The 21110-nt window shown below is 49.6% G+C and overlaps 1 protein-coding gene across 1 annotated transcript in view; it reads left to right on the plus strand.

The window, feature by feature from the left end:
* The first annotated feature begins 12391 nt into the window (after positions 1-12391).
* MB21D2 (Mab-21 domain containing 2) overlaps positions 12392-21110 on the plus strand; it is a 73330-nt gene continuing 64611 nt past the window's right edge. The window contains exon 1 of the mRNA XM_039487101.1: positions 12392-12760. Coding sequence (XP_039343035.1) covers positions 12550-12760 — 211 coding nt within the window. The 5' untranslated portion in view covers positions 12392-12549. The remainder of the gene's footprint in view (positions 12761-21110) is intronic.

A 21110-nucleotide genomic window follows, 5' to 3' on the forward strand; every position in this document is an offset into this window, starting at 1 on the left:
GACCTCTATCATATTCCCTCTTAGTTGTCTCTTTTTTAAGATAAAAAGTCCTGGTCTTTTTAATCGCTCCTCATATGGAAGCTGTTCCATACCCCTAATCATTTTTGTTGCTCTTCTCTGTACTTTTTCCAGTTCTAATATATCTTTTCTGAGATGGGGCAACCAGAACTGCATGCAGTGTTCAAGGTGTGTGTGTATCATGAATTTATACAGTGACATTATGGAATTTTCTGTCTTATTATCCAGTCCTTTCCTAATGTTTCCTAATGTTCTGGTAGCTTTTCTCACTGCTGCTGCACACTGAGAAGATGTTTTTGGAAAACTATCCACAATGACTGCAAGATCTCTCTCTTGAGTGGTAACAACTAATTTAGACCCCATCATTGTGCATATATGGTTGGGATTATGTTTTCCAATGTCCATTACTTTGCACTTTTCAACAATGAATTTCATCTGCCATTTTGTTACCCAATCACCCAGTTTGGGGAGATCCCTTGGTAACTATCTGCAGTCAGCTTTGGACTTAACTGTCTTGTGTAATGTTGTATTGTCTGCAAACTTTGCCACCTCAGTGTTGACTCCTTTTTCCAGACCATTAATCAATATGTTGAACAGCGCTGGTCCCAGTACAGATCCCCAGGCCTGCCAACAGGAGGGGGCAAAGGGGGCAATTGCCCTGGGGCCCAAACAATTTAAAAGGGCCCAGGGGTCCCCGGCCACTGATAGCACAGTGGGGCAAAGGCAGACTTCCTGCCCACCCTTCTCCGCGCTGCTCCTGGAAGCAGCTGACACATCTCTGAGGCCCTGGGGGAGAAGGGGGTCTCTGTGTGCTGCTCCTGCCCCAAGCGCCGACTCCGCAGCTCTCATTGGTCAGGAACTGTGGCCAATGGGAGCTGCGGGGGCGATGCCTGAAGGCAGCGGCGCAAGGAGACCCCCTGTCCCTCCCACCTAAAAGCCACTGCCAGAGGAGTGTGCCGGTCGCTTTCAGGAGCCACCCAAGGTAAGCGTTGATCCCCTCCCGCACCCAAACTTCCTCCCAGAGCCCTCATCCCACAACCCTCCTGCACCCCAACCCCCTGCCCCAGCCCAGAGCCCAAATCCTGCACCCACTCCCACACCCAAACTCCCTCCCTAGAGCCCAACCCCCTCACCCTTCGTGCACCTAAATTCCCTCCCAGGGCCTGCACCCCAACCCCTTGCCCAGCCTGGTGAAAGTGAGTGTGTGGGAAAGGGAGGGAAGGAGGGAGGTGGGATGGAGTGAGTGGGGGGTGGGGCCTCGGGGTAGGGGGGAAGAGGTGGGGCAGGGGGCAGGGCAAGGGTCTTTGGGTTTGCACGATTAGACACTTGGCAACCCTACAGGGCAGGCGTGTGGAAGCCCTGGCCGTGCCGGAAGAACGCACCCAGCAGTGCAGCTGGCAGCTTGCTGGGCACCAGCCAGCGTAGCCGCAGCACCACCCAAATGTCAGGCTGGCCGCGTCTGTGCAGGTGCAGCTTATGCGTGTGTGGGGGCCCATTGACTGTTCTGCCCTGGGGCCCAAAATTGCTGTCAGCGGGCCTGCAGATCCCTGGGGGACCCTGCTATTTACCTCTCTCCATTCTGAAAACTGACCATTTATTCCTACCCTTTGTTTCCTATCCATGATAGGACCTTTCCTCTGCCCCCATGACTGCTTAGTTTGCTTAAAAGGCTTTGGTGAGGGTCCTTGTCAAAGGCTTTCTGAAAATCTAAGTACACTAAAGCCACTGGATCACCCTTGTCCACATCTTCGTTGACCCCCTCAAGGAATTCTAATAGATTGGTGAGGCATGATTTCCCTTTACAAAAAACATGTTGACTCTTCCCCAATAAATCATGTTCATCTATGTGCCTGATAATTCTGTTCTTTACTATAGTTTCAACCAGTTTGCCTGTACAGAGGTTAGGGTTACCAGCTTGTAACTGCCAGAATCGCCTCTGGAGCCTTTTTAAAAAAATCAGAATATACAGACTTGTTCTGAGGTCCAGAAGGAGGTGAGAGGCAGACCAGTTGAAAGTCTCTGAGTGAAAATACAAGAGGAAAAACCAGGGGTGACATCATGGTAGCGGTCTACTATAGACCACCAAATCTGGAGGGGAAAGTGGATGAGGTGTTTCTAGAACAAATAACAGAAATATCCAAAACACAAGACTGGTAGTAGTGTGGGGGACTAACTACCCATAGATCTATTAGAAAAGTAATACGGCAAAACACAAAATGTCCACTACATTCTTGGAATGTGTTGGGGACTTCTTGTTTCAGATGATGGAGGAAGTAACCAGGGGGGCAGCCATTTTGACTTGATTGTGACCAACATGGAAGAATTGGTTGCAAATCTGAAGGTGGGAATGGAATGTAGGTGACTCTGAGCATGAAACAATAGATTTAATGATTCTAAGGAAAGGAAGGAGTGAGAACAGCAGAATAAAGACCTCAAAAAAGCGAGCACTGACAAACTCAGAGAACTGGTAGGTAGGTCCCATGGGAAGAAAATTTAAGGAAAAATGAGTTCAGGAGAGCTGGCAGTTTCTGAAGGAGAAAATATTAAAGGCACAACTGCAAACTATCCTGATGTGAAGGACTGATAGGAAGAACAGTAAGAGGCTAATATGGCTCTGTGAGGAGCTCTTTAATGACTTAAAAATCAAAAAGGAATCCCACAAAAAGTGGAAACATGGACAAAGTGCTACCAAGGAGTACAGAGCAATAGCCCAAACGTGTAGGGATAAAATCAGAAAGACTAAGGCACCTGGCAAGGGACATAAAAGGCAATAAGAAGAGGTTCCTTAAATGCATTGGGAGGAAGAGAAAGACAAAGGAAAGTGTAGGTGTAGGTCATCTATTTAGTGGGGAAAGAGAGCTAATCATGCATGACATCAAAGAAGGCTGAGGTGTTTATTGCCTAATTTGTTTTACTCTTCATTGGTTAATGGTTACCAGATACTCCACGTGATTAATATTAACAAGCAGGAAGGAACTGCAAGCCAAAATAGGGAAAGAACGCGTTAAAGAATAGTTAAATAAGTTAGATGTATTGAGTCAGCAGGGCCTGATGAAATTCATCCGAGGGTACCAGAGGAACTAGCTGAAACCATCTTGGAACTGTTAGCAATTATCTTCGAGAACTCAGCAAGGACTGGAGAAAGGCAAGCACAGTACTATCTTTACAAAGGGAAACAAAGAGGACTCATGGAATTATAGATCAGTCAGCCTAACTCCTGTACCTGAAAAGATACTGGAACAAATTATTAAACAATCCGTCTGTAAGCACCTGGAGGATAATAGGGTTATAAGGAGCAGCCAGCATTGATTTGTCAAGAACAAATCATGCTGAACCAACCCAATTTCCTTCTCTGACAGGATTACTGGCCTAGTAGGTGGGGGAAGCAGTACATGTGATGTATCTGGATTTTAGCAAGGCTGCTGACATAGTCCCACGTGACATACTCAGGAGCAATCTAGGGTGCTTTTTGTTTTTCTTCATCTCCGAGGCTACCTTCCTGGAGTCTGAACCCCCCTGCTGGACAATGCCATGCTGAATGCAGCCCCTCATTTACCCGAAGCCACAGGCTCTGAGCAACCGTCTGCCTAGAGACATGCTGGAGTGGCCCAGGGATGCATCTTGTGCCATCAGAGACTGACAGGTTCTTGGAGAAACAGGGCATTTACATGCACTAGAGCACTCTTGCCCGTTGGACTGCTTTTCTTTTTGTGTTTGAAAGCAGAGACACCCAGAGAGCTCTTAGATTTTCATGCTATTAAAGGGGAAACAGATATAAAAGTCAATGGCTTTACACGCAATCTGTCACAGGCTAGACAATTTTGAACAGAAGACACATTAGGGAGGGTTTTACTAGACACATACTGGGGAGAAGGCAGAGCTTACAGCCTTTTAGCATTGAAAGCACAACGGAGGGACAGTGTTTTATTGCAGTGCCCATGGATGCTGTTAGAATTCCTGGAATGTCAGCACCTCCCTAACCATCCTCCCGCCCTTTCCACGCCTTTAGATCAATGTGTTTTGCAAAGAACTCATTCAGGACTTCAGGCGACTGGAACTTTTAAAAAACTTTCTATATTGATGCATCTCCTGTGGTTACACCCCATTACACAACAATTAGGAGAAGAAGCCGGGTCCCCTATTAACCTGATGCTGGATTTTATATAACTAATGATGCAGGGATTCTTATTTTCCAAGGCACTGAAGAAATAGCAGATTTGGCTAAATCACAGCTGTCAGGAGAGTGAAGTGTAACGTTTAAAAATCTGTGCCAGGGCCAAGCACTGCAGAATGGTACCTGGAGCCTGGGGGCCATTAACAAGCTTGGGGTCAGATCCTGCAATATGGGTGTCTCCTTGATTCCATACAGAGCCCATTTGTAGGCTCTGGTCCTTGGATATACATTTCTCATAGCCTGGGAGTTGAGAGAGGATCTTGGTGGTGTTTGGCCTTTGTTCCTAGATTTGCTAATATAAATTAGAACTGCTAATGACAGGCTTTCATGATGTGTCTGTACCATGCCTAGCACAGCAGGGTCCCAATCCTTGACTTAGTCCTCGATGTTACCGCTCTACAAATGAATTATAATATTAATAAATGTTCTCTTGCTCCGCATAATATGCACTGCTGTCAGAGAGCGTATATTGCTGATTGTAGACCCTCCCGTATGCCACTAGAGTTCTTTTATTATACAGTAACATGGGTGCACACCTAAACACTGGGTCCTTCTGATGTGGGGGAAATTAGGAGATGGATCTAGGTCAGGATTTGAATTTCACGCTGCAGACCCAGCTCTGAACCAGAAGATCAGTTCCAAAGTGCCTTCAAACTCTGGCAGAGCTCAGGTCTGGATTCAAACTTTGCAGCTTGAGTCATTACAACAGTCAAATAAAAATAAAAATAAAAATTTACTCAAGTCACAGAAAGAAACTGAGGAGCAGAAATACGTCCTGACGTCATTCACGGAGGCCCTGCCCCAGCTCCCATTGAAATGCACAAGATTCCGGCTCACACTGACTGCAGTAAGAGTTGGATCAGGCCCTAAATACCCCTTGCAACACCCCACAGAGGTACACAAGTGAGTAGTATCATTTTCACTTCCCAGATAGGGAAACTGAGGCAGATAAATGAAGTGACTTGGCTGGGGTCATGTAGTGAGTCATGGTCAGAGCTGGCTTGAGAAGCAGGAGCTCCTGATTCCCAGGACAGGGCTCAGACTCCTAGCTCACACACCGAGGCTGCTATTTAAAATTCCTTTAAAAATGCTCTTGCATGACATTTTCTTTGCTTAGAACATAGACTACGCCTCTACTATTGATTTAAAAAGAACGATTTTAAACAGTCCAATTGCTGATGCTCTGAGGTTGGCTACTGCCCTTTCGAAGGCGTTTTTCCAAGTGATTTTAATGTCCGCTCTTCAAAGGGGAAGCCAGTTTTTAAATCCCGATGAGCCATTAGGGTCTATTGAGAAGACACCACGCGCATTTTTAAATATGTCTAAATCCTGAGGTGTGAGCTGGAGGCGAATGGCTCCGGAATGAGCCTTTGTGTGCACCAAATGGCTGGGTCACAATGGTCATGGAGAAGGAGGGTGTTCTGGCGGCTAAGGCACTAGCGTGGGGAATAGGCTATGGGGAGCCTACTCCTCACTCTGCCATGGACTTGGGCAAGGCTCTTGGGCTCTTTCCCTCGGTTTCCCCTTGGATCAGGCCTTTGTCTCTCTGGCCCTGATTCTCCAAGGTCTTTAGGAGTCTAACTCCCATGAGAGTTGGGAGCCTAAAGGCCGTGGAGGATCTGGGCCTCAGTTTCCTGGGTGTAAAATAGGGATGACGGTACGTCCCTGCCTCACACACGTGCAGAGAGAATAAGCTGGCTGCTGGCTAGGGAGTGCTCAAAGATGCAAATTGACACTGTCCTTTCTTGCCAGCTCCTACATCGTCTAGCACCCCCAGCCCCATGATGTCTGACCCCTTACAACAAGGGTCCCCAACGCGGTGCCCGCCGGGGCGTCTAAGTGCGCCCACGTACTGGCCGGCGGACGAGCATCTGCTGAAATGCCGCCAACAAGCAGCGAAATCGGCAGCATTTCAGCGGCAACACCTCTGGATGACGCTGCTTGTTGGTGGCATTTCGGCGGATGCTCGTCTGCCGCCACGGTCCTCCATGGCTCGTGAAAAGGTTGGGGACCACTGCCTTACAAACACAGGCAAGCTGCGCCTACTGAGTGTGCATCTCTGGCCCCCTCGACTCGAGTGGTTTTTAGACCAACGCAAGCTCAATGAACTTGCTACAGTCTTGGCTGAAGGGCCAGTGCAAGGATGTTTCACGCCTTAGGCAAAACTTCCATCTTGCCCCCACCCGCCCTGAGGCCCCCCTCCGCGGCAGCTCCCCCCTCCACCCTGAGGCGCCCCCCTTGCGGCAGCTCCCCATCCCCCCACCCTCCGCCCTGAGGCACCCCCGCCACCCCAGCTCACCCCTGCTCCACGCACAAGCATGATCACCCTGAGCACGCCATTGCTGCTTCACTTCTCCTGCCTCCCAGGCTTGCAGCACCTAAGCTGATTGGCGCCGCAAGCCTGGGAGGCGGGAGAAGTGAAGCAGCCATGGCGTGCTCGGGGAGGAGGTGGGGCAAGGGTGAGCTGAGGCGGGGAGTTCCCCTGCGTGCCGCCCCCAGGCAGCCCTCCCCGCATTCCCCTGCCCCAACTCCCTCCACCTAAATGCCGGCGTCGACCGGGGCGGCCGAAGATCTGGCTGCCGTGGTTGCTGCCAAAGAAAATGGTGCCCCCCAAATCCAGCACCCTAGGCGACCGCCTAGGTCGCCTAAATGGTTGCACCGGCCCTGCTTGGCTGAGATAGGTCCAGAGGTCCTATGGTCAAGCCCCACTGCTGACAGCCTTCCCAGGGGTGTCAGCTTAACATATATCAAAGGAGCATGAGTCAATATGTGTGTCTCTCTGCTCCCTCGGGAGGTTGTGGTGTCTCTTCGGTTTGTGATGTAGGGGCATCGGGGAAGGTTGGTCAAAGCAGTGGATTTTGCCAAAGGCACTGAGGTTTGTAGCTACTCTCCTCTTGTCCAGGTGAGAGTTCCAGTGATGGGACAGTTGCTGTGTCCTGTGCATACGAATCTCATTCCTGAAGCTGACGTCTCATGGCTCCAGGGAAACATAGTGATGCGAGAGGTCAGGATTATGCAGAATGGGCCAGTGCCAGGGAAGGGGACACCTGGACTTGGTATTCAGCAACTAAAGAAGCAGAGTATTGGGGTGATGGGCTGCTTTATAGGGGTCCAATACATTGTGCAGTGGCCTGGGAGTCAGAGAACTGGCTTCTATTCCTAGCTCTCCTGTATGTCCTTGGGCCAGTCAATTCACTTCTCTGAGTCTGTTTCATCTCCCACCCATTGTCTGTTTAGACAGCAAGTTCTCTGTGGCAGGCACAGGCCCTCACTTACATGTTTGCACAGGGCCTGACACAATGGGTCCCTGATTTCAGTTGCTAGGTGCTATTAGAATATAAATAATAATTCGCAGGCCCTGTGTTTGGAACCAACGGCAGCATTTACAGCCAGTAGTTTAATTCCTAGGAACAGAGCATTGCAGTATCACAAATGCATTAATGAGAGGAGCTCAGTGCGAGTCTGACAGGAGGGGGCGCAGTCTGCTAGCCTGTAAAAGCAACAAAGAATCCTGTGGCACCTTATAGTCTGTTAGTCTATAAGGTGCCACAGGATTCTTTGTTGCTTTTACAGATCCAGACTAACACGGCTCCCCCTCTGATACCTGACTGCTAGCCTGGTCTGTTTGCGGACCCAGGAGCCAAGCTGCACACCAGGCTGTGGGCTGCCTTGGTGGCAAAGAGCACAGGTCCTCCATGCTGGGGTGGTGGTAGAAAGAATGCTCCTCTTCCCACCAGTACCACCTCAATACTTCCTAGCTTCAGCTTCAGCCAGGCCCTGGAAAAGCTGGGGATGCTGCTGCTTGTGTCTGTTGTGAAGATTAGAAATGGCCAGGAATTAAATGATTTCTCCAAACCCCGAACTGTTCAGGGAAAGGGCCAGCTCCAAACCCCGAACCGTTCACGGGAAAGGGCCGGCTCCAAACCCCGAACCGTTCACGGGAAAGGGCCGGCTCCAAACCCCGAACCGTTCACGGGAAAGGGCCGGCTCCAAACCCCGAACCGTTCACGGGAAAGGGCCGGCTCCAAACCCCGAACCGTTCACGGGAAAGGGCCGGCTCCAAACCCCGAACCGTTCAGGGAAAGGGTTGGTTTCGAGAAATGTTTCAAGCACCAGCCTCACCTGAGCAGCCCAGCAGCCTGGCATGGACTGGATTCACTCATGTCAGTGCCAGGAGCTTCAGGTTGCAGCTTCCTCCTTGAGCTTGGCCAGCTGTGCCACAGGGAGTGAGATTCACTTGAGGGCAAGCAAGGAGCAAGATCGCAGATCCTGGAGTTAGCCTAGCCCTCCGGCTGTTGTACCCAGGCAGTGCACTGGGCCAAAGGCATCCTTGGAGTAACTCCAGTTACTTCAGCTGGTACCAGTGCATTGTGCCAGGGATGAATTTGACTCAGCCTGTGTCTGTGATAATTATCTCAAGGGTTGTGCAGCACTTGCCTGGCACAGCAAGGTGTGCTGAGGTGGTTCAGCTCGGCTAATCTTCCTCATCTTGCTCCGTTTGTTGCAATCAAACAGGGCATTAGACTGTGAGGGTAGTAGGCAGGGAGCCAGAACCGCTTAGGCCAGAAGCACGTCTCACTGTCACTGGTGTAAATCAGGAGTAACTTCATTTACGTTAGTGGAGTGACCGTGGTAAAACACTAGAACAAGAGGAGATTTAGGCTCCTGGATCCAGTCTGACTCCTGTATGCTGGAGTTATTTATTGTTTGTAGCTGTTGTCCCCCGTTTCCCCATTGCAAAATAGGGGCAGGGAATTCATACTCACCTGCCACACAGGCGGTTCCAAGGCTTAGCCAATCCGAGTGAGGAAAGCACTTTGAGATCAGGTAATACTATATAAATGCAAAAAGCTATTTTCTTTAGCATCATTGTTCTGCGGTTCATTATATTGCTAACTGCTGCGGTCTCATTTTTGTTTCTTTGCTCAGATAATCCCCATTGCTTGGGTTTATGTAAGGGTTGAATTAACGGTGTATTTATTTAGAGATCTTAAATTGCACTGATGAGATGAGATAAGAATTGCAATCTTATGCAATTGCAGAGGGGATTAACATAAACAACATGGGGGTGTCAGTATGGTACACGCCACGGCCACTCGGAAACAGGAGGCGGTTCTCTTGCAAATGCCCAGTCTGCTGCTCCTTGAGCGGAAGGAAAATCTGTGTTCGTACGGCAGGACGGCCATTGCTGATTGAGAAACTCTATAAACTAGAGATGGGCCAAAGCCAAAATCGCAAATCGAACACGTTTGAATATTTTGGGTTTCCAATTCCTAGATCCAAACCTACCTCTGACTTTAATTCTGGTTCCAGATCAAATCCCAAAGGAAAAAGGACCTGTTTCTCAGTTCTGATTAGGCTGAGACCTGAAAGGCCAGCATTGGTACAAGATCAGCTGTACTTGAGAAATGGTCCCCAATTTAGGCAGAAATCTTGCAAGAAAGGCACCTGGGATTTCAGTGCCAGTGAGCCCAAACCTGAGTCCTGGTTCAGCTTTGATCCCTAACCTAAACATGATCCAGCTCTAAATGCCATCTCCTACTCTTCCATCCATCCACCTCTGGTATATATTGGGAAAATCACCTTGATGATCTTTCTAGGTTTAGCTTAGTTCCACTTTGCTGCTTTTCACTGACTCCCTCAATCATCGACTTCAGCGGAGATGCATCTGCTTACACAGGGACTGAATCTGGCCCTTTGCTTTCAGTCAGGATCCTTGGTGATATCATTTATTAAGTGTTTTAGGTCAGGACTCTAAGAGTAAAGGTGCAATGTGAATGAATACATTGTCATATATTTGTCAATTTCCCAGACAGGAAGGACAATCCTCCCAATGGGTGGGCCAAGGTAAAGAGCACAGTATACCTGGCAGCTGATCATACAAACCCCAGGACAGCAGACTGAGCAATACATCCTCAGGCTGAAAAATTAGGCATTACAAATATATACTGAGAAGAGAAGCAGTGGGGTCTAGTGGACAGAGCACTGGACAGGGCGCCAGGAGACCTGCATTTTATTCCCAGTTTGGCCAAAGACCTGCTGTGTGACCTAGGGTCAGTCGCTTCTCGTCTCTGTGTCTCTTGTCCTTTCACCTGTGCCTCCCGCCTTTCATCTTGTCTGTTTAGATTGTGAACATGGCACAATGGGGCCGGGAGCTCAGTTGTCCCTCTAGGCATTATTGTAATGCAAATAAATAACATCCTATGGAACAGCAGGTCTCAGCCAGGGATTGGAGTCTGTGGACTATGTCTAAGGCAGTGGTGCCCAAACCTTTCCTCTCGCGCCCCCTCTTACCTGTAATGGAATGTGTCTGCATCCCCCCCTCCCCCCAGCTGGGAGGGGAGTCATGGCTGGGCCAGGCCCAGGAATGGAGCCACAGCCAGGGGCCGAGGCTAGAGCAGAGCTGGGGACAGAGCGGGGCTGGGTGGTGCTTTTTCCCTGCCTTCCCATGGGGGCTGGCCCAGGCCCCACCACACTCCCCAGACGTTCCTCCCTAGGGAGGCATGCTCCACAGTTTGGGGACCACTGGTCTCAGGGGTCTGCAAAAATATAGACTGAAAAGAATTAATCTCTGTGTACTGGGCGTGGCCAAACTGGCTCGTGAGCCACATGCAACTCTTTTAAAGTGCAGCGCACGGAGCCCCTCGCCCCCACCCACCCCCATTGTGTAACACTGTAACAAAAAAAAAAAGCCAACATCATTCTGGGCTGTATTAGCAGGAATGTTGTAAGCGAGACACGAGAAGTGATTCTCCCGCTCTGCTCTGCGCTGATTAGGTCTCAGCTGGAGTCTTATGCCCAGTTCTGGGTGCCACATTTCAGGAAAGATGTGGACAAATTGGAGAAAGTCCAAAGAAGAGCAACAAAAATGATTCCAGGTCTAGAAAACACGACCTCTGAGGGAAGACTTAAAATACTAGGTTTGTTTAGTCTGGAGAAGAGAAGACTGGGAGGGGACGTGAGAACAGTTTTCAAGTGCATAAAAGGTTGTTACAAAGAAGAGGGGGGGAAATTGTTCTCCTTAATCTCTCCTTAATATGGGGGGTGGGATAGCTCAGTGGTTTGAGCATTGGCCTGCTAAAACCAGGGTTGTGAGTTCAATCCTTGAGGGGGCCATTTAGGGATCTGGGGCAAAAATTGGTCCTGCTAGTGAAGGCAGGGGGCTGGACTCGATGACCTTTCGAGGTCCCTTCCAGTTCTAGGAGATTGGTATATCTCCAATTATTACCTCTGAGGACAGGACAAGAAGCAATTGGCTTACATTGCAGCAAGGGGGGTTAGGTTGGACATTAGGGAAAACTTCCTGTTAGGGGTGGTTAAGCACTGGAATAAATTGCCCAGGGAGGTTGTGGAATCTCCATCTCTGGGGATTTTCAAGAGCAGGTTGGACAAAGACCTGTCAGGGATGGTCTAGATAATACTTAGTCCTGCCGTGAGTGCAGGGGACTGGACTGGAGACCTCTCGAGGTCCCTTGCAATCCTAGGATTCCATGGTTGTCCACCTACCAAACTTGGGCGGGGAGGAGCTTGGGGTTTCTGCCTTAGGGTGGTGGGGCTCAGGGCTCCTGCCCACTGGAGGAGCCTTGCTGGGACTCGGGGCTTCAACCCCCCCTCTTGCTGAAGCCCTGAGCGCCAGCAGGTGCCTCCCCTGGGGCAGAGCCTGGCGCCCTGGTAGATGCGCCCGGCGCTGGAGCGGCCGGAGATTAGCCCATGCGGCTCGACGGGCCAGCCTGGCTCTAGACAACGAGGCGATTTCCCTGGGGGCCGGTGACACCGGCACCTCCACTGGGACTCTCCGAAGGGTCCGGCGTGAGAAGCGGGGGAGCCCCCCGCCCCGGCTATCGGCCAGACTGGGGGGGACCCACCGATGCTCGCTCTGAGGTTTAATTACCAGCCGTAGCCCGGGCCCCAGGCGAGTCCCTCGGCCAGGGCTGGCACCCGGCGGCGGCGAGCTCGGGGCTCGCCTCGGGCCGGGCCGGGCCAGGTCTGGGGGCGCAGCCCCGGCTTTCCAGGCCGCACGGAGCCAGCCAGGGCGAGGCTTGGAGCGGCGGGAGGAGTCGCCCCCGCCCCGGGCTGGATTCGGAGCAGGCGCCGCCGTGCACACGGGCTGGGCTGGGCTGGGCTCCGCGGCGCGGCCCCTTTAACGGGCTCGCGTCGGCACCAGCAGCCGCTTGTTGCGCGGCGCGCCGCTGAGTGTCCCATTGTTTCCAGCTCGCCAGCCGGCTGGCGCGGGGAGGGAGGCTCGGCTCGGGCTGCCGAGCTCGCCGCCGCCGGGGGAGCCCCGGGCCCGCCGAGCCGCGGGGAGAGGCTCGCCGCCGCCGCCGCTGCCGCCGCTCTAGCTCCGCTGGCTCCTGTGCATGAAGATGGCGGCGCCGCTCGGCAGCAAGCCCGGAGCCCTGGGCGCTCCCAGCAAGCCCGCCGGCCCCGAGCTGGATTTCAGGTCCGGAGCCCGCACGGAGGAATTGAATAAACTCATCCAGGAATTCACCAAGCACGACCAGCGGGAGTACGACGACCAGCGAGCCCTGGAGATCCACACGGCCAAAGACTTCATCTTCTCCATGCTCGGTGAGCGGGGGGCGTGGGGGCAGAACCGCCAGCCCGGGGGGGGGGGGGTCCCCGAACCAGCCGGGGCTGGGGGAAGGGGGGTGGGGTGGGGGTTGGTTTGTTCGAGGTTGAGGGGTTTTTTCCTCCTTTTTCAATTAAAATTCTCTTTCCTGTCCCTCGTGTGGGTGCATGGCACACCTCCCTTCCCGGCCGGAGGTGTGCAAACACAGCTAGTGTGTGCCCGGCTCAGCTGCACACTCGTGGCCTTGGGAGAGTGGGGTGGGGTGGGGGTCAGGCGAGGCCACTCGGGCGCTCTCCGTTATTTATTTATTTATCTATCCATTCATGTATGGAGACTAGTGCTATATTTGCAGTTCACGGGTCTAGTTGTAGCCAGATGGTTTAGTTGTTAGCACACCAGCACTCCCATGAGCTGTGTTTCTAGGCTTGGTAGCCTAGAACTTGTATCCTGTGGAAGGGATTGTGGCTGGGCTGGAGAATTCTAGTTTGCATGTAACTTTGATTCATCACAGGTGTGGGGATCCTTAAATGATACTAAAACAAATGGCAACCACCCCACTGCTCAAATCACCCGTGCTCTTGGATGACAAAGAGTTAGCACGGATGATATGCGGAGTGACTAATGTTTGAACTCCACCTGCAGAACAGTCACTGATGAATATTTACCCTGCATTGGTTAAAAATTATTAATCTAAACAGAAACCTTTAACATAGAAAGGATCCTTTGTAATGGATCTTGACATCAAGCTTTCAGGTTTACATCAGCATCACAGGCATTTTTTCATTAAAATAACAGAAGAGTGAAACATGTGGCAGGTTCAAAGTTTTATCTGATATTTAAGAGTCTGAGGTAAAGCCATTGAAATAGAATGTAGAGTCAATAAATAACTCTGTGCTTCAAGGTGTGTGTATTTCTTTCTTTCTCTCCAAAGCATATATGTAATGAAATAGGTAGAGTACATATGCATGTGCGGGGCTGCACAGAATCAATTTATTAATAATTAACCTATACTACATTTTGATATGAAAGCCTGATGCTATCATATTCCAGAATCACTAACTGATCACTTCCTCTTTAGTCATAAATGTACAGTACTTATATTAAACAAGTGACCACCTGCCGAACTCTGGTTATCTAGGATGACTAGCTGGTGGGTAATTGCTTGCTTTGGGATTCAGATAGTCAATATTTTTTTTTTTCTTTTTCATGTAAGGTTGGAGAGGATGTAACTCACTAACTTTAGCTTGAGAACAAGGGCAAAGCGTTGAACTGTTTAATGGCACTGGTTATAACTGCGGTTTGTGTGTGTGTGTGTGGGGGGGTATTTTTTCCTTCTTCCTTTAAAAAAAAAAAAAAACCAACCACCACCACCCTCCCTGCATGGAATTCTGGCCCCATTGAAGTCAATGGGAGTCTTGCCATTCTCGCCAGTGAGGCCAGGGTTCCACCCACTATCACGATCTGACAAACCTCTCAGTTGGGATTTTGTGGGGAAAACATCAACAGGTAGAAATGAGCGACCGCCTCACAATAACTTGTCTGCAAAGCTCTTTGGTTTGTAAATAACTACACAGCATCTCTCCGAACTGCCAGGCAGTGCTGAAGAGAACATGGTAGCATTTCTTCACCTGTAAGTCTCCCTTCCCCCATGCAGACATTGAGTGTGATGGTGGCACAACACCTTCTATTTCTTCCTAGCCATCCTGATGGCCAGCTGCTCAGAATAGATCAGGAACTCTTGGATACTTGATGCTTATACAAATTAACAAAGCTTCACGGCCCATATAATGCACAAGGGGGACTGCTTCAGCTGTAATTGTGGAGTCTGAAATATATCAGAATATACATCAGTCACTTCTGTCAGAATGCTGTGTGTACAAATCTGCAGGCTGAAGCATGGTGTTAGCATACTGACATGGGGTTTTCACAGAAGCGATGTTCTCTCATACGTCATGTCGGGCAGGTTTTGCTTGAGTCAAAATTAAACCACTTCCAGTGGAAGGAATCTTGCCAGAGAAAGGACCCCCGGCCCCGGCCCCGTGGATGAATACCCTCTCTCACCGGTATTTAAAAGGTTGAGTTTCTTGCTCCCTGTCTCATACCCTTTTTCTCCCTAGCTATTGGACAGCTGAGCACTGGAAGAGTTAATGAACTGCTGTTCTGCTCCCTCAGACCTGGTACCGTGGTCCCAATAGTCCGTGTCCCCGAATGTAGGGAAGATGTTCGTAGCTGCAACCTTATGACTCTGACCTAGATGGAGCAGGTGTTTGTTTATATCGTTGTTTGGATTGTGGTAGCACAACTAGGTGCTCTCCCAAAGAGGTCGCAGTCCTGTTAATACCGTAGCACTGAAAGTTTGCGTGCCGGGAGCCCTTACTGGGTGCGTTTCCCTGTTTATGCTGAGCGTCACATGAGGTTTGTTTGAAGTTTAGCTGCATAGTTGTGTTCTCTGTCTGTTAATGATGGAGATGGGTGGGGCTTGCATAATTAGGGTCTGAAATGGGCAAAATTGGGGAGGAAGAATGGTCTCATACTATCAGGACTTTGGAGATCAGGATCTAACTTTTAGCTCTGCCACTGACTTCTGTGAGACCTTGGACAAGATGCTCATACTCGCTCTCAGTTCTCTGCCGGTAGGATAAGTACAGCAGTAGTTCTCGACCTCACGGTGCTGCTGTGATGATGAATTCCAAGCGCCTGATGAGTGTCATGGATACTGTTGTGATGGCGACCATATTAGTATCTAGATAAAATAGTCCTATTGGGGTCTCCATCCAAGGCAGGACTGTTCCCTCTTTATTAGGCCTTGAACCCCAGAGAGGAATTAGCTGTGTATCAAGGAAGATTCTAGGCAAAGCGTGTAGAACAAAAGAAGAACTGAACTGTTCTGGCAAATGTAGGAGGCGGCGATAGCTGCAACTCTGGCTGTTCATGATGCACAGATGTGCTGTGAAATTTTAAAAACATACACTGGGCTCTTAGGAATAGGAGCACTGAGTACTAAACCGACCTCTGAAATTCCTGGCGCTGCTGCTGCCTCAAGCTAGCCTGTGGTTTCTCTCTTAGGGGTCCTGACTCTTAGATTATTTTCTGTTTAGGGGTGCTGACAGCCTTAAGGGAATCTGTAACTGTTCCTTTGTTCCAGGTGGGCTCAGGCTTGCTTATAGCCATATAGAGAAGGGGGGTGGGGGTTATTCATCTTGATCCTTGAGTGAGACCATTTTCACAAACCTCCACTGTTTTGCTTGTTACGTAAATAGGTCTAATCTCCACAGGAGGGAAGGGACAAAACCTCAGCTCCACACAACCCTTTTGGGGGTGTGCAAGTCCAAACATTGCAGCCTGAGTCCATTGACAATCTCACGGGCGTTCGAAAGGGTGGTGGTTGTTCTGTCCTCTGACACTGGGCAGGTAGTGGGGTGGGTAAGATTTTCCAAAGCAGCTGATGAGTTTGCAGTGACTTTCCGTGAGACTTTTGGCCTTGTCTACATTTACAAGGGCTTGCTGGGATAGATGTACTGGGGGAGCTATGCCAGAAACCTCCCCGGGGGGAGAGAGCTTATCCAAGTGGAAGGACACTCCTGCTGGTGTGACTGCAGCTGCACTAGGGCTTTTGTTGGCATAGTGATATTGGTTAGGGTGGTGGTCTTGCTACACCCTGTGGTTCCGTCCCCCAACTCGCTTCTAACAGGCACAGCTAGGCCAGTAAAATTGTCTTGTGTAGATCAGGCCTTAGGCTCCAAGACACTTCTGTTAGGGACTCTTGGAAATGTTATCCACTGTCTGTGGTAGGTGGAGAGAGACTTTGATTTTGGTGCTGTACTGAGGAGCAGAAATAGCTACGGGAGTGGAATGATCTCTCTTGCAAGAGAGGCCAATCACGATAGGAGCCTCCTTGCTGATGTGCCCCAGTGCTGTTGCTTACCTACCACACAGCTGTTAAGAGCATTGGCCTGCTAAACCCTGGGTTGAGTTCAATCCTTGAGGGGGCCATTGAGGGATCTGGGGCAAATATCTGTCGGGATTGGTCCTGCTTTGAGCAGGGGGTTGGACTAGTCCAGTGTTTCTCAAACTGGGGTCGCCGCTTGTGTAGGGAAAGCCCCTGGCAGGCCGGGCCAGTTTGTTTACCTGCCCCGTCTGCAGGTCTGGGCGATCGCAGCTCCCACTGGCTGCAGTTCGCTGCTCCAGGCCAATGGGAGCTGCTGGAAGTGGCGCGGGCGAAGGGACTTACAGGCCACTGCTTTCCGCAGCCCTCATTGGCCTGGAGCAGCGAACCGCGGCCAGTGGGAGCCACGATCGCCCAGACCTGCAGACAGGGCAGGTAAACACACCGGCCTGGCCCACCAGGGGCTTTCCCTACACAAGCAGTGACCCCAGTTTGAGAAACACTGATCTAGTCCAACCCCCTGCTCAAAGCAGGACCAATCCCGACAGATATTTGCCCCAGATAACTCAATGGTCCCCTCAAGGATTGAACTCAACCCAGGGTTTAGCAGGCCAATGCTCAAACCACTGAGCTGTCCCTCCCCCGCTTGTCTCCTTTATCTCAATATGAAACCCCCACACCTTTTGGGCAGTGAAGTCAGCCTGAGAAGCTTTGTCCTAACTGCCTCTGAGACAGTTGAGCGAATGAGCTGGAGAAGTCACTCAGCTACTATTTTGAAACGTTGGGTGGTGACGCAGGCTGTTTAGTTTAATAGCTAAGAACATGTCTTCCGGGCACACAAATTCTCAAGGCGGGTTTGTCAAGAACTTGCCCAACACCCGTTCTTAAAGGCCGGGAAATATTTGTAAAGGATTTGGGGAATACTTGCCAAGCCCAGTTATGCTTTAAAGGCAATTTATAATTATGTTCCTACAGAAGAATGGTAACTAGGATACGTGAATTGTTTTTTTTTTCTTCCACATGACTTTGCTTGAACGCCTAGCGCGAAAGCAGCATAAACAAGACAGATGCGACTACCAGACATGGAATAGTTCTAGCCTGGAAACAAGTTGTTCAGCTTTCTCTTAGCCAGCTGATTAGTTTTATTTAGTAGTTCAAAATCAAAGTGGAAGCAGAAATGAGGAACAATGACACAAGTGGTAGAGTTGCTTAGGAAGAGGAGTTAAATTTTGCAATTCTAGGAAACACCTCCACTGGAAGATTTTTTTTCTCTAGTATGCAAAAATGTGTTTCTAGGAAAGCTCTGAAGCTTAATGGGCATTTCTGGGGGCTCTACTCTGCAGCGTGGCTGTCATTTCTCTTGTTAATCACTGCAGAGGACACATTTGATTTAATTCTAGCTTTGAAGGTTCTCTCTTCACTCATTCAGACACATGCAGTGTCCCTGCTGGTCCATACAAGATCTGTCCACGTGCAGGGTTTCCTTCGGGGTCCATGGCTATATTCTCACCCCACTTCAAAAGTATTTTACAATCAGAAAATGGGGCTCTAACCAAATTGCAGCTTGTTTGTCACAGAATCGTAGAACCGGAAGGGACCTCGAGAGGTCATCTAGTCCAGTCCCCTGCACTCCTGGCAGGACTAAGTCATCATAGTTATCAAGTGACCACAACCAGAGTTGTCTGTCCCTCCTCAGGCTCTCAAGCCCCCAAACATGGGGGAGAGCTGAGTAATATGGAAGGCAGATTTGAACAAAACCTACTTTTAACTTTGCAGACACCAAACCTCTGCTGGTTTTCCGTGTCACTGAACACTGTACGAAGTCCACGGACAAATGGTATCTAAGCTGTGTCTAAATCTTGACGATTCTGTCTGCATAACATCTCTGAGGCCTTGTCTACACTACAGGGCAAAGTCGATCTAAGCTACGCAATTTGAGTTGTGAACAGTGTAACTCAAGTCGACGTAGCTTAGATCTTTTTATTGGGGGGTCCACACTATGTGATGTCAATGGGAGGCACACTCCTGTTGACTCCCCTTACTCTTCTCGATCTTCACTAGACCTGCTAAATCAACTGCTGATGCATTGATCGCCACACGTCGATCTCCCAGTAAGTGTAGACAAGCCCTAAGATACAGCCTTTACTGTCCACCCCCACAGCTGAAACTCCTTGTTCAGCCTCTTATCTCCTGTCTTAATTACCACAACATCCTTTTCTCTGGCCTTGACAAATGCAGTCTTGCCCAGCTCATCCATTCAGAATGCAGCTGCAAAGATCGCTTCCGTAGCTTATGGCTTTGAGCATGTCTCCCACTTGTTAAATTTTCAAGCAAGCACCATCATGTTTTCTCCCATGTTGACCTGCAAGCTGGTGAGGCGCTCCCTGTAAACATCCATGAAGCCATTCCTAATATCTGATGTGTGTCCAGTGCCCCTCTGCTATGTACATCGGCCAAACTGGACAGTCCCTACGGAAAAGGATAAGTGGACACACATCAGATATTAGGAATGGCAATATACAAAAACTTGTAGGAGAACACTTCAGTCTCCCTGGACACACAATAGCAGATTTAAAGGTAGCCATCCTGCAGCAAAAAAACTTCAGGACCAGACTTCAAAGAGAAACTGCTGAGCTCCAGTTCATCTGCAAATTTGACACCATCAGCTCAGGATTAAACAAAGACTGTGAATGGCTTGCCAACTACAGAACCAGTTTCTCCTCCCTTGGTTTTCACACCTCAACTGCTAGAACAGGGCCTCATCCTCCCTGATTGAACTGACCTAGTTATCTCTAGCCTGCTTCTTGCTTTACACACACACACACACACACACACACCTCTGCCCCTGGAAATTTCCACTACATGCATCAGACGAAGTGGGTATTCACCCACGAAAGCTCATGCTCCAAAACGTCTATAAGGTGCCACAAGACTCTTTGCTGCTTTTACAGATCCAGACTAACATGGCTACCCCTCTGATATGTAAGTTCAAGAGACTCTCTGAACACGGAGGATATTGGAATACGTATCTACACTCCCTTCACTGGTCAAACCAATTCCAGCGTTTTGGGATCTTTTCTGAACTGGAGATTCCTGTGGATGCAGGAGCTGCAGGTTTTAATAATAAAAATCGATTGTAACCGTAACATACCAGTAACAGATGTGGGGGTTGCAGCTTGTCTGCTAGTGCAACTTGTAACCTGGTTTCTTCCAGGCTTCAGAATAATTCTTCCAGCAGCGGCTGCTGTTCTGACTGGCGGATGATGGCATGGATTGCGCTCTCATTAACCGACAAACTCCACAGCTTCCTCTTTCATCTGTGCTGCTCTGATGTGTTGCTTTTGATTGCAAATGGCAAGCTGTTCTGCAGTGAGTGGGCAACCGTATCCTGGCCCTCCTTTCAGGCTTCTGTTCTGCAGGTCTGTAAGTGCAGCAATAGCGAGCTTGCCTAGCCCCATCCCTACAGGGTCTGTACTCCTTTTGGATGCATCCTCTCTCATTTTCAAAAACCCCTTTCAATGGATCTCCTCTCTGACAGTCTTCTGCAGTAGCTTAAATTAGAAGGAAGAACCCTTCCTTGAACTGATTTGTTAAACACATGTCAAAGGTCCCCTTGATGCTAAGTACAGTGGTCTTATTAACATGCTGTCTTTTGCCTGTCAGACAGTATGCTTTAGTCTAATTTAGAGCATTTATTAGAATACAGTTCATGCACTTTGTGCTGATGGGGCTGGTGCGGAAAGTACAGTGTTCTGAATTAGGGGTGATTGCTAATGTTAGGGTGCAGAAATCACGAGGCTGGGATCTGGGCTAGCTTTTCTTCCCTCCTGCTCCTTTCTGCGCCTCTTTGGAGAGGAGGCTGCTAATAGTGCTGTGCTGCGTGGCTTCTGGGCATAGAACAATAGAGACTGATGAATTTGAATCACAGCCTCATGGACTGGGAATCGTCAGACCTGGGTTCGGTTCCCTGCCTTACCCTAGTTGGGCAAGTGCCTGAATCTACTGACTTTCAATGGGATTGAGGCATTTTTGGAAACTTTACCACTCGTGCCTCAATTCCCTGTCTGTAAAATGGGGATAATAATTCTTCCTCTACGTGTGCAACCTGTTTGGCTTGGTAGTGTCGGGCTGGCTTGGTGTGTCTGTGTCTGGCCTACTGCCAGGGGCTGTCACCTTGGTTGGGGTCTCTGTGGGCTGTTGTAATGTCAAAAATGAGGTGTAACTGCAGGAATATGACAGTTGTGGCCCAGAACTGCTAGTGACCATGTTCCAGGCAATGTTAAAAGGGAATAACATTTTGAAGACTAAGATCATGACCTTTCAGAAGAGTACTTCAGTTTGCTGTAGTCTTAGTCTAAAATACAGTAACTCAGCGTTGCATTGCCGCAGGTCTTGAGCAGTAGGATGCGGTAGGGCAGTTCTTTCTGCTAAGACTGTGGTGAGTCGTATCTGGGATAGGGCAT

This window comes from Mauremys reevesii, linkage group 9 (assembly GCF_016161935.1).
Source record: "Mauremys reevesii isolate NIE-2019 linkage group 9, ASM1616193v1, whole genome shotgun sequence".
Lineage (NCBI taxonomy): Eukaryota > Metazoa > Chordata > Testudines > Geoemydidae > Mauremys > Mauremys reevesii.